Below are 26,451 nucleotides of genomic sequence, written 5' to 3'. Positions count from 1 at the left end.
ACCCTCATTCATTGTACTGTATCTTGGATGATTTGTGTGATACAGGGACAGGTTAGATTACATTTTCACCCATGGGTCCCATTTTCGGGTTCGGGGCATGACAGGTATGATTATTGTACACAGGAACACTTCAGTGCCCTTTTGAGGCCTGAGATTTCATAGTAGGGGTGTCAGAGTAGTTCATATTTATAAAAAAAAAAATGGAATTAATTTTGAGATCATTACAGAAAATTCCTTGATAAATATATTGATAAATATGTAGTAAGGATTTGCAAATATCTTGTTGAGTTTTGGACTACTTTATAAAACACTACTTGAATCTATGCTTACTATAAGGGGGAGCGTTCTAAAATTTTTTCTCAATTTTTGCTCCTTCTTTGTCATCATCAAAAAGGGAGAGATTGTTAGCCTAACAAGGCTTTCACCTCTTGTTTTTATGGTAACAAATGAAGGAAATGTTTAATATCATTGTGTGTTCAAGTAATGATATTTTCAGGAAACATAAAAAGTCAAAACCAACAAAGTTTCGAAAGATCACCAACAAGCTCAAAGGTGTACCATGTGTCATGAAGTGATAAAAAAGAGAAGCTCAAAGACAGCTAAAGATGGAATGGACTCAAAGCTCAAAGATAACCATGAAGTTTTCAAAGAACAAGAAGTGTTTAAATTGTTAGGAATCTTCATGTAAGTACTTCAAAGGTAAAAATATCATTGTGAATGAAAAGAAGCTCATTAAGGGATTGATATGATCTTTAAGGCTTTATTTCAAAAACCCTAGAAAATATTTTTCAAAAGCAAGAAAGCAAGGAAGTCAAATATTTTTTGAAAAATGAAAGAAACATCAGAAAAAGACAACTTCAGGCGACCAAGGTGGAAACCTCAAGCGACCGAAGAATTTGCTGAATAAAATTAGAACAGGCAGTGTTACTTCAAGCGCCCGACCCTGTATCTTCAGGCTCCTGAACCCACTTCAGGTGACTGAGGTTGCACTTCAGGCAACCAAAGTTTGGCAATGGCCAGATTTTTCAAACTTCTTAATTTCAAATTTGATTTACTTGCGCCCTAATCTTTTTGGAAACTTGGGGGGCACTCCAAGTAAACTTGGGCAGCACGGATGAAAGTGTTTTTAAAGCCTATATATACATGGTTTATGAAAATAAAACCTACCAAGTATTGAACAATCTTTCAAAATTTCTTTAACTCAAAGCTATCTTGCTATCTACTTTAAGCTGCAAATTTCTTCAAAAATCTCTAAGCTTTTTACATCTTCTCTGAAGCATATGATAAGAGTTCTTGATCCTTATCAAGAGAAGTATAATTGATGATATTTACATTGAGCTTCTTGCTTCATTCCTTCGGTATTTTTAAATTGAAGTATATTAGTTTTTCAAAGTGTACTAATCAGCTCTTTGTGAGAGCATTTTTTGTACATCTCTTTGATTTGTATCTTGTAGATTGAAGATTCCAAGGATTGTTTGGATCATTTGCTAAGCGAGGGGATATCGCTTAGAGAGGCAGGCTCTAGCCTATTTGAAGGAGCGACCGAACGAGGGTACATCATTTGGAGAGGCGGGCTCTAGCCTATTTGAAGGAGTGACCGAACAAGGGTACATCATTTGGAGAGGTGGGCTCTAGCTTACTAAAGGAGTGTGTAAACCATATTGTTCCGCTCGGCAAAGGAACTGATTTTAGTAATCCTTTGGTGGTTTGCCAAAGGCGAGGACGTAGACTGGGTAAAAGTCAAACCTCGTAAAAATCTCGATCTCACTCTCTCTTCCTTACTCTTTATTTTCAACACATATAAATTGCGTGGATGGTTTAATTGGTAATCATATATACTACGTATATTTGGAAATCAAGTAAACTTAAAGACTAATTTTGATTTGGGTTGTAGAAACCGAAAGGGAGTATGTTGGTTAAACCATATTTTGCAGAAATCATACGAGAGTACGTTACTTGGTTAACATCTTAAAGAAAATTAACTAAGAGTTTATTTGAATTCTGAATTTTGGGAAGAGAGTGAATGTTTTGTTGAAAATTACTTTGAGAAAGCTAACTCATTATCAAAGGGATTGCATTAACAATAGAGTTGCACACAAGTTGAAAAAGCTGAGAATTTTCATTAAGTTGCAATGTATATCTTAATTGAATGTTTCATGATTGATTGGTTTAGATAGTGTGGTTGATCGGTTACTTAATTGTTTAAATACTTGTGTTGTGGTTGTGAATTGAATTTTATTTTAAATATTTCTTATGTGATTGACAAATTAAACAAACAAGTCAAGAATTGATTAAAAGAAATAAAATAGGTTAAAAGGTCTTAAAAGGAATTAAGAGAAAAATTTTAAAGTCCAATTCACCCCCCCTCTTGGGACTACACCTTAGTTTTCACTATGCATATTGTAGTACATATCTGCTTATATAGGAAGTGTTTGTTTGTATGTAAAAGTTTACATTTGTTGTATTCCAGACGTGGGCCTAAAGAGGGAGACTAGCCCTATTGAATAGTCTCGAATTGGCTTGGACCTGATTAGGAAAGTTAGGTGCACCATCCTAGTAAGGTATAGGTTGAGGTCAACCCCACTAAATGACCTGATTGTAACCGGTGCTGCTCCACGCTCCACCCATTAAGTGAGCATTAGTGAAATTCTCGGGCTTGCGAGTTAGAGGCAGGGACATAGGCACAGTTGGCCAAACTCCGATAACATATCATGCGTGTTTTTTATATTTCCGCAAATTTATTTTCCGCACTTTTATTTTTAGCAAATGTATATGCTTGATTCATTATATGTAGTACATGTGTTGATTGAGTTTATAATTGCATAGACAAACCCTAGGTTGCGTAGTACTACTGATTTGGATAAACTTAGGTACGAAAAAATTTTAAAAACCAAATTCACCCCTCCTTCTTGGGAATACACCAAAGCTAACAAGTGTTTTACAGAACCATGATTATACAGTGTTATACAAAACCATGATATACGGTTTATAGAACCATGACATACAGAAATACAGTTGATATAGATATACAGTTATATTATAGTGTCATAGTTAATACAGAGAATTACAGCATCATGGTTATTACAGTTGATACAGAATCATGGTAAAACAGATTGAAATTTTATAGATATAGTGTTACTTAGTATTAGACCCTGATGGAACAGAACAATTTACAGAGCACGGTACCGTAGTTATTATAATATAGGGTGCAACCACATATCTTAGATAGTGTGTGGATTATATATGTAGTCAATCGGCCTTAGGAGAGCTTACAGACTCTCCGGTAGTCCGGGTTCAGGCGGCCGATCTGACGATAGAGGTTTTAGTTGACTTATCTTAGTAGGCCAACCAGTGTTAAGTCCTGCCTACGGGCCACACAACTCTATCATGAGGGATTAAATCATAAGATACAGCCATCCATGGAAGTTTTCATAGTTATGTATATATACAGAGTTACAGGAAAACAACAGATATATTTATAATTACTAAAAGTATGGTTAAATAGAAAGTTCAGAAACAGTTGTATTTTAAGCCACATAGGTGTGAGTTATACTGTATATTGTTTTATATGCTATCTCAGTTTCAGTTGTTTAACAGTATATTATTCATGTAAACTCATTTGTCATACACTAGTAATAGCATATTTCGTCTTACTGAGAGTTGTCTCATCCCAGTAATTTAACACATTTTAGGTGACCTAACTAGACGAGCAAATCAGGCTTGGAGATAGATGGGATGTTTATATTGCCCTGTCTGTAGGGTAAATGTTTTAGGGAGAAGTATTTTTGAGTAGATCTTAGGAGATCTAGTGGATGTTTCTAGATTAATGTGTATGTATATTTTGGGAAAAATATTGAAATTCTGGTATTGTATTTATGGAATTATGATTTTATGTTTTCAGTTGGATTGGTGTGTTATCTTATGAACAAGTATTCCTCGGTACCCACTTTGGGGACTGAGATGTTATAGTAGATGTTATCAGGGGTATTAGAGTAATACGGTTATATAACATAAGCATAAAAAAAATGGCATGAATTTTCGGATTGTTACACTGTATGCTTTTTATATTACACTGAGAAAAAAAACATGAATAAAATCATACCACCAAGAAGGTAACTTGATCTAAAAAAAACTATAAAACTATAAAACCTTTCTTTGTATAAAGCATACAAAGTGGAACAGTAGTGGTAAAACGGCAGCAGAAAAAATCATCTTTTGTTTTGAGCTTTCGATCCTTTTTTTTAAAAAAAAAACATAGAACATGCTTCATACTTAATCCTTGATCCATAAAACATAAATATTTCATTCAAGAAAAATAATTTGAATGCCATACGAATAGAATATTCACAAATCCTAATAATCTAACAATGATGACCACTTTGATACCACTTGTTAAAAATTGAATCATACCGAAAATATAAATTATTATAGATGCAAACATCTTAGAACAGTATCCCGAAAATCCTAGGATCTACATCATGCTAGATCATTAAGGTTTATAAATTCGGATAAAGTACCTTGATCCATAGAGACGGTTGTCTGCTATTGCGGAAATCCTACGACGTCCTACGACAACGACCGATCAAGACCGGATGAACATTAGCGCGAGGAGGTGATTTGTGATCTTCCTCAACCAAATCGCCTTAGTTCCTCTATGGGATTATCGTTTCTCTTCTAGATGGGGAGAAGAGAGACTGTGTGATTTGGCATATTGGGGAACATAACCAAAAGGATCTTTATATGGGGTTCCTATAATCCCCTTAAAATGGTATCTACCCATTTTATTCCATATCAATTTGAGTAATTTATGAGCTTGCCAAATAAAATAGATCACATCTTAACCCATATTAAATAACCAATATAGGATTGATTAGATATATATGTTGCCTAATATAGGAAAGATTTCCTAACAAGTTTTAAATTTTACCTTCTAAACAATCCAATCACAACAAAACCAAAGAAATGAAATAAAAAAGTAAAGTTTTTTTTTAAGAGGTACAAAAAGAGTGAAATTCCCTCTCAAAGCAGTGGCAAAAAAAAAAAAAAAAAATATTGCAATAATTTTTAAAAAATTAAGAGGAAAATTACAAAAAAACCCCTTGTAGATTAATCAAAAATTATTTACTCACCCTGTGATTTTTTTATAATCACTAAGTTACATATGATTTCCAAAATTACAAACAATTATAACACTGTTAGTTTTTTAAATGAAAATCACTACATCATATTAAAAAACTATTTTTATAGATAAAAATGCTCTTAGATGAATTTAAATGAAATACAATACAATTAAGTCAAATTCAAGTTTCCAAATTCGTGCTCTCAAATATGGAGTAAGAGAATAGTAATATAATACTAATAAAAATTAATTAAATATTTTGAAAAGTAAAACTTAATTAAAATATGTTAATATTGATAAATAAAAAAAACTAGAGGCTTCCAAATAGCCATCTCTCAGCCCTAGGATCCACCCGTAACCCTTATACTCATGCGTGACAATTATCTATGGTTGCATCTAATCCACCATATAATGGACTGCCACCACTCTTTGCAATTCAAACCATTGATAATTTCTCCTAATCGTATCAAGTAAGGAATACGGACGAATCCTAAGGCCAAAGGTGGTGGTCATCTACAAACCTCCAAGTTTTCTTTAATACTAATATATTTTAATTAATTTCTTTTTAGTATTATATTGTACTATGCTACTTGATATTTAGAAGTATCAAATTGAAATCTTGGATTTGACTTTGCATGGATTTGAATAAAAAAAGTAGTATAAAATTGTATTATACTTCATTAATTTACATTTAAAGATATTTGTTATTTATAAAAGTAGATTTTTCATCTAATTTTGGTCCAAAAAAAAACCTAATTTGTTATGCCCCAAACCCAGAAATGGGACCTAGAGGTGAAAATTGTAACCTAACCTGTCTCCTGTATCATATAAATCATCATAGATATAGTACATTAGATGAGGGTCCGACCCCGTGGGGTTCCCAGGCATCCTAAACATATCCAATCATAATCATATATGCATCGGAAAAAGTCATTCTATATCAACATATGCAGTACCATACCAGAGTCTATACAAGAGCAGAACATGGCTCTAACAAAACAGACAAACTGGATGCCCAAATACAACTCAAAATGTCAACCCAACAAAACTACGGTCCTAACACTTACGCAAGCGCTAACGTAGTACACCGACCACTACGCTCCCTACATGAGGACGCTAGTTCCGATTACCCGAAGGACCTGTAAAAATGTACGTATAGTAGGGGTGAGACACCTCTCAGTAAGGAAGAACACAGGTTATATGGGTGTGTGGCATTTGAGTGTTGTTATGATACAACATACACGCAGTTAAATGCATTCTAGTACTATTTACACAGTGCATACACGCACACATACGAAGGTCATTTATACGTAGCCCCGTCACAACACACACACATGATTAGAAACCCGGTGTTGTCACACCCATCGTCCCGAAGCCGGTCCGGCATTCCGGCGTTGGCCCGTAGCCAACCCGTGAAGCATGGCGCCACCGACACATGACTAGTCCTCGACTCCCATGACATCATACCAGCGCTAACTGGTGGATCCACACCCTTTGCCTTGATCTGCCGGAACAGGCTCATGCCCTCGGATATAAAGCTGGCCACTCTTGCCAACGTGGCTGGCGATACACACGCCCTCGGATATAGAGCCGGTCACTCTCAGTACCTAGAACAATTTCGAAACCGCGTTCCTACTAGCACTTCAACATATCACACACACATGTATGCTCATATAACCAAACAAACCATACTCATTTGGTAATCTAAATCATGGTTTTCCAAACAAATTCAGTTTAAACAAAGTCAATGCACGATCATCCCAATATCACAGTATAAATCACACATATACTCGGTTTTCAACAAAACCCGAGATTCAGCCCGTCGCCCCCTTTTTTCCAAAACTGTAATAATGAAAAACTCATAGTTTTCCCCGTTAGATCCCCCTAAATGAATAGCCAAAACACACACAGGACCGTGGACCACAGTTCCACCGAGTCCGATTTAAAAAATAACCAATATAAACATAGTTCCCCTTACCTTAACCTCGCAAGAAAATCCCGAACTCCAAGGTCCCTAAACAACGAACCGAGTTTCAAAACCTACAAATCATAGTATATAATATACTCACAAGACTGATACCTACAAAACTACTGGATCAGAATTAAAAGCCAAGTCTCACCTCGATTTTACGCCAAAACCCGAAAATCTCCGAAACAAGATTCCGATCAGTAGAAGTTGTAGAGAATCCTTCTACAATCCTCGTGGTAGCTTCCGTTTTTCGATTCCGTCAACGATCGGCGAAGAATTCTAGAGAGAAGGAGAGAGTAGAGAGAGTTTAGAGAGAGAGATATATAGGATTGAGTTTACTTAATGAAGAAATAATAGAAATTTTCTTTTATAGCCCTTGACCCAAAATTTTCCAATTTTGCCCCTCTTAATATTTAAACCCATTTTTTTCACATTTTGGGTTTTTACATAATTACCTTATAACTTTATTTAATTTACGAAACCACAAGATAACTCGGTGATAAAATGAAAAGATAATTAAGTAATTTTTGGTTAAACTACACAGGGGGTTTAGAGAAAAAGGTCAAAAATAACATGGAAATTTTCCTTGCCATTAGTGAGTAAGGATTTGACCGGAATGCCCCCGGCCCCCTTGGTCATGGTATAGTGTTGACCGCGGCAATATCAATTTTCAATTATTGAATATTTGAAGCCTCCATTGCAAGCCAAAATTCCAAGCCCCATTAAAAAAATCAGTGAGGAATAAAACCAGTTAGGAATTGATAGCACCACGAGCGACACGACATACAAAAACTGCACCCTGGCAATATCAATTCCACGTGGCACAATCTCCAGTCTTCGCCGCGTGGCAAGCAAAATCCAGGTAGTTGCCGCCGGCCGCAAAAGCCACCGTCCCCGCCACACCATACCCCATTATCGTCTCAGTCTGAACTTTGACCACCGAAGCGCAGAGAGAGAGAGTAGCAAAGACCAAAGAGGCGAAGACCCCGTCAATATGACCTCGTCTACTCTTCTCCTCCCCCTCAGAACCCTCGCGCCTCTATTTTCTCGCTTCCCGGACACTCTCCACGTCGCCGGATAGGGTACTATTGGCGCCGGGCGCGTGCCCGATGGATCCACAGGTCGCCGCCGAGAAGGCCGTCTCCGTCATCGGCTACGGCTACGATCTCTCCGCCGATATCCGGCTGCCCTCCTGCAAGCCCGGTCCGGCCGGGTCGCGGCTCGTCGAGCTCGACCTGACCCGGAACCGGGACCTCGTTGTCCCAGGAGGCATCGTCGTCCCCGACGTGCCCGTCGCCATCAAGTGCGACAAGGGCGAGCGCACTCGATTCCGCTCTGATGTTCTTTCGTTCAGTCAGGTCAAAACTTATCTTTCTTCACATTGGATTTGTTAATTCCAATTACCAGTTCCTTTAACTAGAAATTTTACATGAACCCAGCTGAGAATTTTTTATTTGCTTTGTTGAAATCGTGATTTGTTTGGCTAGATAGTTCAGATTGTGTTGAGGTGCCACAGCTAGATATGCACAACATTGTTCAAGCCTTTATTGTTTTCTTAATTATGGAAGAACAATTTAAATGATTCCAAACAGCTGGGTTAAGTCTTTGATGACTTGAGAGCATAGTATTAGTTCTGTGAATTTATGACTTGCTACAGAACAGGCCTGGTGGTCAATTTTTTTGAACTGTGGGCTGCAAATTAATATCACGGGCACTGTTTCCTTCTCTAAGTTTAGTTTCCCCTTTTGGGTAATTCCAGATGTCGGAGCAATTCAATCAGGAATTTTCTTTATGTGGGAAAATTCCATCTGGGTTGTTTAACGCAATGTTCAACTTCAAATTTGGGTGGCAGAAGGATGCCTCTGCCACGAAGAGTCTTGCATTGGAGGGCTGGTTTATTACTCTGTACAACATTGAGTTAGCAAGGTCCCAATTTACATTGTCAGAGCATGTGAAACGAGAAGTTCCTTCTTCATGGGATCCTGCAGCCCTTGCTGAGTAAGTTTCCATTTGCAATTAATGGCCTTTGTGAATGACTATTATATCAAACAATGAATAAACTAGTCCTGCAGGTGGATTAATTTATTCCTTGGCAACGTGAAGCAACATTTTCGCATTTGAGAAGAACTTGTATGGAATGGGGCACCACTGGGAAAAATAAACTAAGATCAATCATGTAGAAGGAAAGAGAAAGAAGTTGCAAGAAAGGAGAAATATACTCTGCATTCTTGATAAAAATTCAGTACATACAAAACAACTGAAAACTAAGCTTTTATGTACAAGGAATAAAATGAAATAACTTTTTAACTAACAAGCTAACTTCATAACCAACTAACAAATATAGCTAACTTCTTCGCATATCCAACACTCCCCCTCAAGATGGAGTGTATATGTTTATCACTCCCATCTTGGAAAGTAAAAATATAAACTGTGGTGATGCCAAAGTCTTGGTAAAGAAATCTGTTAATTGATGCTTTGAATTCACATGAAGAGTATGTAGTATTCCAACTTGGATTTTCTCTCTATCTAAATGGCAATCAATCTCAATGTGTTTTGTTCTCTCATGAAACACTGGGTTGGCTGCTATATGTAGAGCAGCTTTGCTCTCACAGAAAAGCAAAGCTGGTGAGGTATGATGAATACCAAAGTCTTTAAGCAAAGCAAGTAGCCAAGTTAATTCACAAGCTGTAGAACCAAGAGCCCTGTATTCAGCTTCAGCTGATGATCTTGATACAGTGTTTTGTTTCTTTGATCTCTAAGAAATAAGAGAATCAACCAAGAAAACACAAAATTCCGTAATTGATTTTCTTGTTTCAGGACATGTTGCCCAATCCGAATCTGTGAAAGCCTTCAACTATAAGGATGAAGATGCAGATAAGAATATGCCTTGCCCTGGAGTCCCTTTTAAGTATCTCAACACTTGATATGCAGCATCCAAATGAGGTTGTGCTGGCTTATCCATAAACTGAGCCAGAATATGAACTGAATATGTCAAGTCTGGTCTAGTAATAGTAAGGTAAAGCAACCTCCCTACTAACCTTCGATGGATAGTAGGATCTTCTAATAAACCGTAATCTGTATTAGTAAGGTGTAAGTTAGGATTCATAGGTAGTTTAGCTGGTTTACAACCAATGAAACCTGAATCAGTTAACCCTTCAAGAGCATAGTGCCTTTGACAAACAGAAATGCCTTTAGATGTTCGAGCCACTTCCAATCTAAGGAAGTATTTCAATTCTCCAAGATCTTTAATCTTAAACTCAGCATGAAGAACATTCTTGATATCTTGCACAACTTGAATATCGTTGCTTGCTACTATCACATCATCCACATAAACAAGCAAAGCAATAAAGGAACTTGTAGTAACTTTAGTAAACAAAGAGTAGTCACACTTAGATTGTGTAAAACCATGAGTCAAAATACAATACGATAACTTGTGAAACCATTGACGAGAAGCTTGCTTGAGTCCATTAAGGACTTAGTCATTTTACATACTCGTGTCTCCCCCTCACTTCCATAACCTGGAGGAAGTGACATGTGCACCTCTTCATCTAAATCTCCATGGAGAAAAGCATTACTGACATCTAATTGATGTAAAAACCAACCTTTCACGGCAGCAATAGCAAGCAAACAGAGAACACTAGTGAGTTTAGCAACAGGAGAAAAAGTATCAAGAAAATCCAAACCTTCTTGTTGAGTTTACCCTTAGCTACAAGTCGAGCTTTGTATCTTTCAATGGTACCATCTGACTTATATTTAATTTTGTACACCCATTTGCATCCAATAGGATGTTTATCAGGGGGTAAACTAGTGAGAATCCAAGTATGATTTTCTTCAAGAGCAGCTAATTCAACTGACATAGCATGATGCCAATGAGGAAATTGCATAGCATGTGAAAAAGTCTTAGGTTCGATATTGGAAGACAATGAAATACTAAAGGCTTTGTATGCAGAGATAAGAAGAAAAAGGATAAGAAGTACATACCTTGGCAGGATCAGCTGCTGCATGAGAACCAAGGTCCGAAGCAGAACTGCAGAGATGACAATGATACTGCTGCAAATAATTTGGAGGATGTCTCTGTCTAGTGAACCTTCGAAGAGAAGGAGCATTATCAGTGGCAGAATCAGAACCTAGAGAAGAATGATGTGGTTGTGTGTTGCTGGAATTTGAGATAGGATCAGAAAAAGGAACTGGTAAAACAAAAGAATCTAAACAAACAGCAGGTTGTGATGAAGAGGGAGCAAGATTACACTTGTATGGAAATATGGTTTCATGAAAAACAACATCCCAAGGCAAAAAAATTGTATGAGAATGTAAGTCATAGAGTTTGTAAGCTTTTACTCCAAAAGGATAACCAAGAAACAAACACTTACGAGCTCAGGAATCAAATTTGCTTCTCTAGGCAGAAAGAGTACTAGCAAAACAAAGGCACCCAAAAACCTTGAAATGAGAATAAGAAGGTTTGTTAGAGAAGAACACTTCATAAGGGGATTTATTTGAAAGAAGTGGAGTGGGTAATCTGTTAATAAGATAAACAACAGTTAAGACACAATCACCCCAAAAACATAAAGGCAGATTAGCTTGAAATCTGAGGGCTCGAGCCACTTCCAACAAATGTTTATGTTTTCTTTCCACAATCCCATTTTGCTGAGGAGTTGCATTACAGCTCCTTTGATGAATGAATACCTTAGAAGCATAATAATTGGTCATATTGAACTCTAGATCATTATCACTTCTAATGGTTTTAACTTTATGATTGAATTGTCTTTCAACAAGAACAAAGAAAGAAAGTAGCTTAGATCGAGTTTCAGATTTATGTTTCAGCATATAGACCAAGTTGCCCATGAAAAATCATCCACAATTGTGAGAAAATATTGAAAAATTTCCAAAGTGGAAGTAGAAAAAGGACCCCATATGTCAATATGGATGATTTCAAATGGTCATGTAGTAACAGAATTACTTAAGGGAAAAGATAAAGGAGCTTGTTTTGCATAATGGCATATGTCACAAATATTTGCACAAGGAGAATTGATAATAGAATCTTGTTTATTTAACAAACAATATCTAGCATGTGATGGATGACCTAGACGATAATGCCATATGTCTAAAGATTGAGGATTGGAAACAATTGTATCAGCTACAGAAACATCAACTACAGAAAATACATTTGAAACAGAAACATCAGCTACAGCAGATGCTGATGGCTTAGATGGCAGCAAGTAATAAAGTCTATCTCGTTGTTCACCCAGACCAATCGTCCTCCATGCACACAGGTCCTAAATGAAGCATGATTTATTCAAGAAAACAGCAGCACAGTTAGTAGAATGAACAAGCTTACTAACTGATAAAAATTGAATGAAAAAGATGGAACACATAAAACATTAGTCAGGATTAAAGTATCAAAAATTTTGACTATGCCTATGTGTGTAACACTGACTTTGTGACCATTTGGAAGGGTCACAAAAGTATATTGAACAGGTGAAGATGAATGTAAGCAAGAAACAGAGCTGACCATATGGTCAGTTGTACCAGTATCAATGGTCCAAGGTGCATTAGAAGAATTGTGTTTGGCCTTGTCGATGAATGAAGAGAAATGTTGAAAATTAATAGCTATGAAGATACTATGTTGAGGAGAAGGAAATATACCTGATTGGTTAAGGAGTGTTTGAGAATTTTGTTGAGTACCTACTTGATGAACCATAGTAGGTTTAATTGAAGAATTGTGTGAATCAAGCATAGAGAGGAGCTGTTGACACTGCTCTTGAGTAAAAGGCAATGAGGATCCTTCAGGAATTTGTGCTCCCTGTGAAATAATATCAGAAAAATTACCATTAACAGAATTAATTCGTGACTTTGTAGACTTGTTACCAGGAGGGTATCCATGAAGTTTATAGCATTTCTCCTTGGTATGCCCCATCATGCCACAGTGGCTACACATAGGTTTGAGTTTTGAAGGGGCCTTATATCTTGAATTGTTCTTCTGAAAATTCTGTTGTTGAGTAGTAGAAACCAGAGCAGCAGAATCAAGATTGGCAAATTTGCCATTAGGTTGAATACCACACTGTCTTTCTTCTTGCAAGATCAAATAAAAAACATTGTTCATATCAGGAAGTGGTTCTATCAGCAAAATCTGAGATCGAACACTTGCATAAGTGTCATTAAGTCCCATCATGAAACGCATCACATATTCTTGTTGTCGATATTCAAGAACAGCTTTCAAGACTTCACAATTGCAATTTCTTGAACAACCACAAGGAGGCAAGGGCATGTAATTCATCAAATCGTCCCAAAGAGTCTTCAAACGAGTGAAATATGCACTTACAGAGAGATCATCTTGTACCAGATTTCCAATTTTCTTTTGAATCTGAAAAATTCTTGGTGCATTAGTTTGCAGGTAACGTTACTGCAAATCACACCAATTTCTCTTGCAGTATCAATGTAGATACAACTTGCTGCTATCTTTTTTGATACAAAAATTGAGTAACCATGAGAAGACCATATCATTACACCGTAACCAAGCATTATGTGCTGGGTCTAAAACATTAGATGGCAAGGTAAGACTTCCATTGATGAAACCAAGCTTATTCTTCAATCCTAGAGCAATTTGCATTGATCGACTCCAAGCATGATAATTTTCTCCAGTTAAAAGTTGTGTAACCAGCTGAATGCCAGGATTATCAGCATTATTGAGATGATAAGGACTTGAAGATTAAGAATCATCTGCAAGATTGACAGAGGAGGCAGAGGAAGAGGACGCCATTAATGATAATCAAGTTACCTTCCTTCGAGCTTCAAGAAACTCCTGAGATCTTCAATTGAGGAGGCTGGCTTCAATCGGCAGAATTCATCACTCCAGAGTTGATTATCAGCAATTGATCTCAGAATTCTCTGATACCATGTGGGAAAATAAATTGAGATCAATCATGTAGAAGGAAAGAGAAAGAAGCTGCAAGAAAGGAGAAATATACTCTGCATTCTTGATAAAAATTCAGTACATACAAAACAACTGAAAACTGAGCTTTTATACACGAGGAATAAAATGAAATAACTTCTTAACTAACAAGCTAATAACCAACTAACAAATATAGCTAACTTCTTCACATATCCAACACGGTGCCTATTTAGCATTTACAAGGCACCAGTATAGGGTTGCATTAGCATTTTTCATGCAAGTGGGACCCACCAGCAGGGGAATGTGGGTTATGCTCAAAAACATGCGAGTATTAGTGGGTCATATTTGCATGAAAAATATCATTATGGTCAAACATGATTGGTGCATTGTAAATCCTACTTGGCAGCCTGTTCCATGTAAATTTTTTTATTCAAGTCTTACCTTTGTGCCATATTTTATGGGAAGACAGTTACACAACAAATGGACTCTTTTCTTTGATGGGACATTCCAATGGTTAAAGCTTGATATTTCCATGTCGTAAGTGTCCAATTCTAATCTTGGGAACGGTGCATGGGAAGGAATATAGGATGGAAGAAAGGCTATCTCCTGTTATAGCTTCCAATTGGGGGGAAAAAAACCCTACTATCTCAAATATGGGTGCTTATGGCCCATGGATTGCATGCACAATAGAGTAATTCTGTACTGGCCCTGGGGGATAACTAAATACATGGAGAATTGTCCACTCATGTCCTGAAGCTGGTACAGTTTCCAGGATTAAGATTTGTAATTTTAAAAGCATGGTAACGATCTTTATCTATAATGGAAATGACGTTTTTGTCTATTCTTCCTAATTTATTTGATTGGATTGGTGATTACAAGTCATATTGCACTTCTCAGCAGAATTTCCCATTATTTAGAAACCTTTATGACATGGTTTCAGGTTCATTGAAAAATATGGTACTCATATAGTTGTTGGGGTAAAGATGGGAGGTAAAGATGTGATTCACGTTAAGCAGCAACAAAATTCAAATCTTCAATCAACTGAAGTGCAGAAACTGCTGAAGGAGTTTGCTGATGATAAATTTTCAGTAGATGCAAATGGAAGCTTTTTGTTGAGCCATAAGGAAATCTCAGGAAAGCAGAAGGTATATCCCCGCCCCTCCTCCCAAAACAATCATGAGATTTGTTATTTTGTCATGCGGGCTGAGCTATGAGGAATTTATTAGCAAACGTCATTGAAAGAATGGTTTTGGGAAATTGTGGCTACCATGGAAAGCCTGCAAAGCATATTGTGAATTATAATTTATTAGTACTTCAACCAATTGTCTCATTTTATTAAGTAGATTTTTTTTCCTTTTAAAATTTATCTCAAATTTCATTTAAAGGCATTTCATGCATTCTAAATCCAAAAGCACATAAGAGCAAAAAGCATGTTACGTCATTATTTTGGAAGTTTCGTCCTTGTTACACTAATACATCAGAATATTTGTCATACCCATTTCAACACAAAGTACTACTTGATGAAGCTTGTGCGTACATAGTGGCTCTATTTAATCCTCGTGATACTGCATATTCTATAAATGTTGCTATACCAGCTAAAATTTTCACTTTTTTGTTAGAAAGTTCTTTTTATTTACTGCTTTCTCCTTTTGGTTTGGATATTGACATCAAATCTCTTATAGCACTTGATTGTTTACCTGCAATTTACTTCTATCATGTCATAAGTAGCATGCCCAAATAGCCATTCACTTTAGTCAGGTTCTCATCTTGATTTTTGGGGAAATGGGACTTGTAGAAATCTAACTTGCTGATGGCCATTCATACTCAACAAACACACCCGAACCAGTACTTGACCTATATGCCTTGACATCTGATGACCTGCCAACCAACTCTCATATTTGATGTGGACAATTTAATTTTTCCCAGGAATTGGTTCTTTGTTTCATTCAGTTTGGGTAGAAAATGCTGCTTTGATTTATAATGTAAATTTGCCTAGACACGGTTCCAACCTCGTCGATGTTAAGTCTGAACATTCAATGGTATTTATTATTTCATTTTGTTATTACTTGTACGAGTGTGGTTTTGATTTGGCAGGTAATTTAAGGACCCGTCTAGATTGCAAATCCTAATATACATTGCATAGACTGATTCCTTGGATTTATCATGTTTTCTTGTTTACTAAATTTCTTTATCAACTCTTTATTGTACTTAGTGGAGACGCACTTATTGTCCAACTTGGGGACTATTCATTGAATGAAGGTATATGAAGGAAATAGTTGTGAAAAATGAATTAACATTGGGGAGTTTGTGTATCTACTTGAAATATTTAAGGGTATAATGGTTGTTTCTTTGGACGTGAGTCATTGTGCAATGTAAAAAATGAAGAAATTAATAAATGGAAATGTATATAATAGATGTTATATTATGGAGTACAAAATGTGCTAATGATTCAAGTGATGGAACTTTTGAAAATCTTGGTGAAAAATAATGAATAAAACAATGAGAAAATGGGTAGATGTCATTCTAATGTAGCCTACAAAACATGTTAATGAATATATGGATAGAACTTTTGGACATCTTGGTGGGAGGTAATAAATAAAAACCAGTGATAAATGGGTTCTTGAAGTCTGATCCTCCTCAACTTGAAAACGAGAATGCGAAGAACACAAAGGAGCGAAGTTGTGGAAATTTGATAAAAATATCATTGTTCTTCTTTAATCTCTTTCATTATTCTTTTCAGGATGAACATTCTATCACCTGGAATCTCCATCCAGAACTTCCAAACATAATCAGACCGCCTGTCATTACTCACTCAAAGAATGATGTAAGCTACTTGGTGTTTGGCCCAGCAGATGTTTCTTAAACTGCACAGGATGTCGAATGGTTTGCTTTAGATAAGGCTAAAATTGAAGTCCATGCATTTACACATTTTTTTGTTCCAGGATACAGAGATCATTCATGTTCGACGGGGAGGTGTTGATAATGGTCAAAGTCATAAGCAGTGGCTTCCAACTGTATCAGAGTCACCTAATGTCATATCAATGTCTTTTGTGCCGATAACTTCGCTTTTAAGTGGTGTTGAGGGAATTGGATTTCTAGTTCATGCAGTGAATCTGTACCTCCGGTGTGAGTATAAACATCACTAGCTTTTCTTCCTGGTCAATCAATTTATCTTCGATGATATTTTTTTTTATATGAATTATGTGCATGATTGTGCATTTCTTGCATGTGGGCAGGCATGGCATAGAAACAATCATTTTAATTTTTGTTCATAAGATATTATTCCTCTCCGCTAGAAGTGGCAGTTTCCTACATTCCTATAATAGTTGATGAATAATGTGCAGATAAACCACTGATAGAGGAACTTGATCAATTTCTTGAATTCCAATTACCTCGGCAGTGGGCACCGGCGTATAATGATCTCCCGCTCACTCTTCAGCGCAAGAAGCATGTGTCCCCATCACTTCAGTTCAGCTTTATGGGTCCCAGGCTTTATGTGAACACTGTAAAGGTAATTCATGTGGTCTTGGTGCATAAAAATGGTCAGACCATAGTTTTTTAAGATAACTCTCTGGAGATTCATTAGCTCTAGAAAAATCAACTGCCCAGCAGGAGGAGGGGGGAAAGGAATGTCTTACAATCTTAAACAATTAAGTATTTGGGTATGCTGTAAACTGGGGAGACTTTTTGAGTATTAATTTTGTGCATGAGTTTTTCAAATCTGCTGGGAAAGTGGGAAGACACAAGAATCTTCACTGATTAACTGTTTTCCACTTAAATTTTTCGTGATATGTATCAACTAGAGTATCCTCAAATTTTTTATTTTTTTGTTTGTAGAAATCTTTTGCTTTTGTACAAGAGTCAGTGTTAGCCATTTTATAATTACTGCTACAAATTTGAAGTTCATTTTTTCCAGTTCTTAAGATGACCAAATTCTTAGTTCCTTTTGGTTTCTAAATGAGCAATTCACAGGTTGATTCTGGAAATCGACCAGTGACTGGAATCCGCTTATACTTGGAAGGGAAGAAGAACAACCGCCTGGCAATCCATCTCCAGCATCTCTCAAGTCTTCCCAAGACCCTCCAGCTCTCAGAAGATCGCACCTATGAACCTATTGATGAGCCAATAGACCGAGGCTACTTTGAACCTGTTAAGTGGAGCATATTCTCACATGTATGCACTGCCCCGGTCCAATACAATGGAGCCCATATTGGTGATTCTGCTTCAATTGTGACGAAGGCCTGGTTTGAGGTTAGGACAATGGGGATGAAAAAAGTCCTGTTCCTGAGGCTTGGGTTCTCAATGGTAGCATCTGCCAAGATCCGTAGGTCAGAATGGGAAGGACCGACAACTTTGTTTCAAAAATCAGGGGTTCTCTCCATGCTGATCAGCACAAGGTTAAGTGCAGGACTGGCTCCAGTTCAGAAGCCCGTACAAGTCGATTTGAATTCTGCGGTTTTTCCTGGAGGCCCTCCCTCACCAGCAAGGGCACCAAAGATGTCGAACTTTGTGGACACAAAAGAAATGGTGAGGGGACCTCAGGACACTCCTGGATATTGGGTGGTCACTGGGGCAAGGCTGTATATAGAGGGAGGAAGAATCAGGATAAAAGTGAAGTATTCACTGTTGTCTATGGTGACAGATGATCTTTTATCCATGTGAGAAAACCTTACTTAGAAAAGAAAATGCCTTCATTTTTTTGTACATTGCTGTATACGTGTCTGTTCGCTCTGTATTGTTACATGCAAAATCTGGAAAATTAGCTTCAATAGAATGTCACAGCAGCTGAACTGGCTTGCTCCTGTTATTTTAGTGTTTCTGGAAAACTATATCTTTACTAATGATATTTTGTGGTACAAATTTTTCTGTGTTCATATTTTCTAGGGAAAATGATCGTTTGTTGCTGGTTTTTCTACCCATACTGCTTTAAATTTGCTGCTGTTGGTCTATGAGTGATTGCTAATCTGCAGGCTGCAGCAAAATATGAAGCTATTAATGCTGAGGGAGCTAATTGCATTCAACTCATCTGACCCTTAAGGGTTTGTTTAGTGGAAAATTATATGAATGAAAAAGAGAAATAAAAATTAAAAAAAATAGAATTAAAAAACGTTAGAAATAAAGCCATGTTCGGTTATATTTCAAAATTGAAGCAAGTTAAATTTTGATTGAGCACATGTTAATTCTAGTTTTTCAAGTAAATAATGATTAGTTATTATGTCATTCAAATTATCATAAAATTATTTGTCATTGTCAATAATCATTTTTTTTTTTTAACATTCTATTGAAACTAAGCGACTAGATATCTCACTGAAGATTGACCCTAATCCTCCGGTTATTTTCACTCCTCTTTGTCCAATTTTGACTATTCTGGGTGATCCAAAACAGTTCGAATGGGTTAGGAGTAACTTAGGCAAATTTTGGGTTTTTAGCCTGAAAATCAAGAAAATTGTCAAGCCCCTTTTGGGCACTTCTGCTTCTCGTTGATCAATTTTGACCGTCTTGGGTGATCCGGAGCAATCCAAATGGATTAGCATTGTCTTGGACAAATTTTGGGTTTTCACATGAAAATTGAGAAAATTGCCAAGCCCATTTTGGGCGCTTCCGTTCCTTGTTGACCAATTTTGACCGTCTCTAGTGATCCAGAGCAGTCCGAAAGAGCTAAGTGTGACCTAAGCAAATTGGGTTTTCGGCATGAAAATCGAGAAAATTGTTTGGCTCGTTTCAGGGCACTTCCGCTTTTTGTTGACCAATTTTGCTCTAACAAATTTTGAATTTTTGGCATGAAAATTGAAGAAATTTTCCGGCCCTTTTCAAGCTCTTCCACTCCCCCATTGACCAATTTTGATTGTCCCAGGTGATTCAAAATAGTCTGAAAGGGTTAAGAACAATCGAAAAAATTGAGTTTTGGCACGAAAATCAAGAAAATTACCAATTACCTTGCAAGCATGTGCCACGCATGCGCGTGCACCTCTGTTTTCTTTTTTAATTGGTGAAACAAAAAATAGCGTTGTTTTTCCTAGCGCTTGGTGTGCGCCTGCATGCATGCACGTGGTTTGTTGTGCGTGTGCACATGCAGCCATGTGCCAAACCCTTCCTTTTATATATATATATATATATATATATATAGATATATTATTTTCTATTTTTTTAAAATAAAATAAAAATCCAAAATTACTAACAAAACCTTAAAATAAATAATAAATAAATAAATAAATAAATAGAAAAGGGGGTTTTCTTGGTTTTTGTGCTAAAAATCCAAAATTTTCATGGGCCACACCTAACCCTTTCGGACTGCTCTAAATCACCTAGAATGGCCAAAATTGATCAACAAGGAGCAGAATAGCTTAAAATGGGCCAAACAATTTTCTCGAATTTCGTGCTAAAAATTCAAATTTTGTTTGGGTCGCTCTCAACTCTTTCGGACTACTCCAAATCACCTGAAATTGTCAAAATTGATCAACAAGGAATGGAAGTAACCGAAACGAGCCATGAAATTTTCTTAGTTTTTGTGTTGAAAAAAATTTATTGTCCAGGTCACTCCTAACCCTTTTGGATTGCTCTGAGTCACCAAAAATGGTTAAAATTAGTCAGCAAGGAATGAATGCGCCTAAAACCGCTCTCAACTTCAGTGTTTCATAACTGATCACATGAGAGGGGTCGGGGACGTATTTCCTCAGCATAGAAATGTGGAATACGTCATGGATCCTAGATAGGATCGGTGGTAATGCCAAATGATAGGCAACTAGACCTACTCTTTCAAGAATCTCGAATGGTCCAATATACCTAGGGCTCAACTTACACTTCCTCCCGAACCTCATGACACTTTTCAGCGATGCCACCTTTAGGAATACGTGATCTCCTACATCAAACTCCAATTCTCGCCGACGAGTATCAACATAACTCTTCTACCGGCTCTATGCTGTTCGGATCCTGTCTCTGATGAGTCTGACTTTATCCTGAGTCTGCCGTATCAGCTCTGGCCCCAATATCTGTCTCTCCCCAATCTCATCCCAGTACAACGGAGATCTGCACCTCTTGCTATACAATGCCTCATAGGGTGCCATCCCAATGCTGGTGTGGTAGCTATTGTTATACGTAAACTTAACCAGTGGCAGATACTGCATCCAACAACCTCTAAAGTCCAGCACACATGCTCGCAACATATCCTCCAGAATATGTATCGTCCTCTCTGTTTGCCCATCTGTCTGAGGATGAAAAGTTATGCTAAATGAAAATTGAGAACCCATGGCCCCTTGCATACTCTTACAAAAATGAGATGTGAACCGTGGGTCTCTATCTGAAACTATGGACACCGGGACGCCATGGAGCCTAACTATCTCCTAGATATATAACTCAGCCAATCTGCCCATGAAGTAGCTAACTCTGATCGGCAAAAAGTGGGCAGTCTTCATCAATCGATCCAACACTACCCAAATAGCGTCCTGTCCACGCAATGCCGATGGTAATCCTGTGACAAAATCCATCGCTATATGCTCCCATTTCCACTTAGGAATGTGGAGTGGCTGCAATGATCCCGCTAGTCTCTGATGCTCAGCCTTCACTTTCTGGCACGTCAAACACTGATCCACAAACTGAGCTATCTCCCTTTTCATGTTATTCCACCAGAAGGACTGTCGAAGATCCCTGTACATTTTAGTGCTACCTGGATGTAAAATATATAGGGACCGATGTGCTTCCTCCAGAATAACCTTCTTGATCTCAGGGTCGGCAGGAACGCATAACCTGGTACGGAAGCTCAAGGCTCCATCATCTGAAATTCTAAACTCTATTTCCTGACCATCATGTACCTTCTCCATAAGCTCTACTAGTTCTGTAACATTCCTCTAAGCTGCTTTAATCCTCTCCTGTAGATTCGGCTGCAAAACCAAGTCAGCAATGAATGCCTAATGATCACCCTCTACCAACTCCACAACGAGCCTTTCTAGATCCATCTGAATCGGATGCTGAATCTCCATTGCAGATACAGATGAATCCACTGATTTTCGGCTTAAAGCATTAGCAACCACATTAGCCTTCCCTGGGTGATAGCTAATAGTGCAGTCATAATCCTTTATTAGCTCCAGTCATCTCCTCTGCCTCATATTTAATTCCTTCTACGTGAAAAAATACTTTAAGCTCTTATGGTTAGTAAATATCTCACACCTACCCCCATATAGATAGTGCCTCCAAATCTTCAGTGCGTAAATAACCGCCGCCAACTCTAGATTGTGGGTAGGGTTATTCTTCTCATATTCCTTCAACTGTTGTGAGGCATAAACTATCACTCTCCCTCGCTGTATCAACATGCATCCGAGCCCTTTATGGGACGCATCACTGTAAATTATGAACCCCTCTTCTCTTAAAGGAATCGTCAACATAGGTGCAGTGATGAGTCGCTGCTTCAATTCCTGGAAGCTCTGTTCACATTCATCAGACCACCCAAATTTCACCCCTTTCTTGGTCAATCTGGTAAATGGGTCTGACAGTTTAGAGAAGCCCTCAACAAACCTGCAGTAGTACCCAGCCAATCCTAGGAAACTTGTAATCTCGTGCACGTTCTTTGGTCGTACCCAGTCTACTACCGCCTCAATCTTACTCGGATCAACAGAAATACTACCCCTAGATATAGCGTGTCCAAGGAAGGTAACCTGTTCGAACCAGAACTCACACTTCTTGAGCTTCGCATAAAGCTTCTTCTCTCGCAACACCTGCAACACTATACTCAAATGCTCCTCATGCTCCTTTAGGCTTTTCAAATACACCAGTATATCATCAATAAACACTACCACAAACTAATCCAAATACTAGTGAAATACCGTGTTCATCAAATCCATAAACACTGCAAGAGCATTCGTCAAACCAAACGACATAACTAGAAATTCATAATGGTCATACCGTGTTCTAAATGCCGTCTTTGGAACATCTTCTACCCTGACTATCACTTGATGATACCAGGAGTGTAAATCTATCTTTAAAAAGATCTGTGTCCCTTGTAGCTGGTCAAACAAATCATCGATACGCGGGAGCGGGTATTTATTCTTGAGAGTCACTTTGTTTATTTCTCGATAGTCGATGCACAATCTCATCGAGCCATCCTTCTTCCTCACAAATAAAACCAGTGCTCCCCAGGGCGACACACTGGGAGGAACAAATCCCTTATCTAACAGCTCCTGCAACTGCTCTTTCAATTCTTTTAGCTCTATCTGTGTCATTCTATACGGCGCCTTCGAAATTGGCGCTGTCCTCAAAACCAAATCAATAACAAACTCTACCTCACGATCAGGAGGTAGTCCCAGCAAATCCTCAGGGAATACATTAGGAAAATCCCTCACCACTGGGATATCCTCCACCCTCAGCTCCCCTTCTGATACTGCCTTCACATATGCCAAATATCTATGACAGCCTTCTAATATCAATTTACGTGCCTGAATAACAGATAATAACTGAGGTGGGGTGCGCACACGTGATTCCACGAATCTATACTCATGTTCCTCTGGAGGTATGAATACTACCTCTCTTTGATGGCAATCAATGCTAGCATAGTGGCCAGCTAGCCAGTCCATACCCAAGATTACCTCAAACCCATGCATGTCTAAAACCACCAAACTAACTAACAAAAACCTTCCCTGAATATCCACTCAACAGTCCCTGAGTACCTTTCTACATATCCCAATAGCTCCAGTCGGTGTAGCAACAAACAAACTAATATCTAACTGCTGAGACTCAAACCCATACAATTTTACATAATCCAGGGCGATAAAAGAATGCGTCGCCCCAGAATCAAACAAAACAGTAGCTTTAAATGACAGTATTGAAATAGTACCTATCACCACATCTCCCGTCACCACAACATCTCCTAGCGTCAGTGCATAAACTCATGCCGAGGCAGTATTCCTCTGCTGTCCACCTCGAGGTGTCCGATAGCCTCCTCTGTATGATCGAGGAGTAGCCGCTACCACTGGCAGTGCCTGAAAGTTCCTCACAAAATGCCCAGGCTAGAGGCACTGATAGCAGACAACCTCCCTCTCTCGGCACTCTCCTAGGTGCCTCCTCAAACATCTGAGTCAAGGAGGGAGCATTTGTCTGCCCTATACTGCTCGCTCTCCTTCTCCCTGTCGTTGTCCCCCTCTGCTATCATATCTTCTCCACGGCCCTCGACTAGGCCTTGCTTGAAAATCAGAAGGTGCGGGCCTCTTCCTCTGGCTCTAGGCTGTTGCTCCTCTTTGTATACTACTCTCGATCACTGCAGCTTTGTCCACTATCTCCAAGAAGTTTGAGCTCGGAAACCTAGAACCTACTCATACAAGTACTGTCTCAGGCCCTCCTCAAACTTCCTCTCCTCATCTAGCACCATATACGGGGAAAATCGAGACAGCTCAACAAACCTCGCTGCATACTGCTGCACTATTCTAGACCACTGTTTCAGATATAGAAACTTCGATGCCTTTGGGCTCCTGACCGTAGCGGTAAAATACTGCTCCCTGAAGCGACTCCACGTCATCGCTACAGGGTCAGACCTCTGCTCCTCAAGTAATCTCACTAACTTCCACCACCGCTTTGCTTCCCTGGTCAATTTAAATGTGACAAATAATACTCTTTGCTTGTCTGTACATGAGAGGACTGCCAGTATATCCTCTATATCCTAAACCCAGTTCTCTGCTACCAATGGGTCCACTCTTCCAGTAAAAGACGGGGGTCGCATACGTGTGAACTGCTCGATCGTGCAGCTCCGCTCCCTTGAGCTCCTGGCCATCTCAGCCATCACCTGCTAAGTGACTCTACGCAACAGTACGTCAGGGTTTGTACCACCCATACTGGAAGGTCCTACTCCATCACCTCCCACATTCGTGTTGCTGTTTCTCGAATCCATCCTGCAAAGGAAGCAACTAATCTCAACATACAATCACTATCACACAACCCAAACACTGCAATAACTCATAAATTACTCTTCTATCCACATCATCAACCCTCATTTAAGATTCAATCCTACCACTCAGAAACAAGACCCAGTGGTAGTATCCAAGATTTTCCTGAAATCTTCACCCCAGGAAAAACATAGAAACAACCCCGATACTCCTGCCTCTAGGCCGTAAGATAGAATCCTAAATTCTCACCTCATCCTCTAACATTCACTAACTCACATTTCAATCTACCCATCACCTGTTTTCCTCAAAATCAACTCCTATGCTCTGGTATTGTATTCCGCTGTCTACTAAAGTCTGCAGAACCTAGCAACCTAGGCTCTGATACCAAACTGTGACGCCCCGATTTTTGTATAATTTTTTTCCATAATAATAAATAATTTACACGTCATCAATAACATCCACAAATCAGCCACGTCAACAACCCTACCACCATCTATACAACCCGATCCGCATTGGGTACCGGATAAAAAGTCATTTTATTTATAAAACCTAACAGCAGAAGACAATATATTTATATCATCCATAATACAATATCCAAAGTACTAACATACATATTTACACAATACTATCTCATACCCAAAAATGATACAACCCTAGGAAATCATACCTCCCTAGTCCAAACTCACCCTGTATATCAGGGTTCTAGCTCCCTACTAGCACGGAGCTCTATCACCCGGTCGGTCTCTGTTCCCTGAAAAATTTAGATAATTTGGGTGAGACACATCTTAGTAAAAAGAAATAAATTATTTATAGTGTGTGGCCATATGAGTTCAATTATAATACACTTTACTTTTCAAATCATCATTTCATCTGATAAAATACACTGATATACACATTCTCATTATTATATAGATATACAATACAAGCTTTTATAAGTTTTAAAATCATTTCTTAAATTCAATGATTTCCAACACATAATTATTCGCAAAGTTTCTGAGAATAGGGAAGATTACCCGCCCATACAGGTAGCGTCCCTCTGCCCTAACACATTATGCAGCCAGATATGGTCACATCTAATACCTATCAGGGCACTCACCTTACTCAGTAAGCCCTCAGGCGGAAAGTTTCACTCGCCTTAATTATTTATTTTATAAAACACACTCTTTCATTTTTCATAATCATTTCCCATTTTAACTCATTATATACTTTACATAATACATTAGATCACATAATTCCAATTCGCAACACGTTCACGATTTCCATACTGAGCATACCTCTCCCAACGGCATTAGTAGGAATCTCACAACAAAAGTTCCATACTGAGCATACCTTCCCAATGGCATCAATATGAACTTCATACACACAATCTCCCTACTAAGCATACATCCCCAACGGCATCAGTAGGAAATTTACACACACACACACACACACACACACACTCTCCATACTAAGCATACCTCCCCAACGGCATCAGTAGGAACTTCACCCACACTCGCACAATCTCCATACTGAGCATACCTTCCCAATGGCATCAGTAGGAACTTCACCCACACACACAGAGTCTCCATACTGAGCATACCTCCCCAACGGCATCAGTAGGAACTTCACC

General features: G+C 38.3%; 1 protein-coding gene across 1 annotated transcript; it reads left to right on the top strand.

The window, feature by feature from the left end:
- Positions 1-7,802: 7,802 nt before the first annotated feature.
- On the top strand, positions 7,803-18,837 carry LOC131144165 (MACPF domain-containing protein NSL1). Its single transcript, XM_058092610.1, has 7 exons — positions 7,803-8,446; positions 8,848-9,086; positions 14,918-15,122; positions 16,718-16,801; positions 16,920-17,103; positions 17,322-17,488; positions 17,950-18,837. Exons 1-7 carry the CDS (start codon positions 8,198-8,200, stop codon positions 18,637-18,639), a joined length of 1,818 nt encoding a protein of 605 aa, XP_057948593.1. The 5' UTR covers positions 7,803-8,197; the 3' UTR covers positions 18,640-18,837.
- Positions 18,838-26,451: the final 7,614 nt, after the last annotated feature.

Source organism: Malania oleifera, chromosome 12 (genome assembly GCF_029873635.1).
Source record: "Malania oleifera isolate guangnan ecotype guangnan chromosome 12, ASM2987363v1, whole genome shotgun sequence".
Lineage (NCBI taxonomy): Eukaryota > Viridiplantae > Streptophyta > Magnoliopsida > Santalales > Ximeniaceae > Malania > Malania oleifera.
The sequence above is the reverse complement of the archived record's forward strand: the minus strand, read 5'-3'. Positions and strand labels throughout refer to the sequence as shown.

What these genes read in the sequence shown, in the direction of transcription:
- LOC131144165 (XM_058092610.1), top strand. Translation starts at nt 8,198, where the DNA reads ATGGATCCACAGGTCGCCGCCGAGAAGGCCGTCTCCGTCATCGGCTAC. An exon ending in AAATCTCAGGAAAGCAGAAG is followed by an intron (nt 15,123 to 16,717) that starts GTATATCCCCGC and finishes TATTCTTTTCAG; the next exon opens with GATGAACATTCTATCACCTG. An exon ending in AGTGAATCTGTACCTCCGGT is followed by an intron (nt 17,104 to 17,321) that starts GTGAGTATAAAC and finishes AATAATGTGCAG; the next exon opens with ATAAACCACTGATAGAGGAA.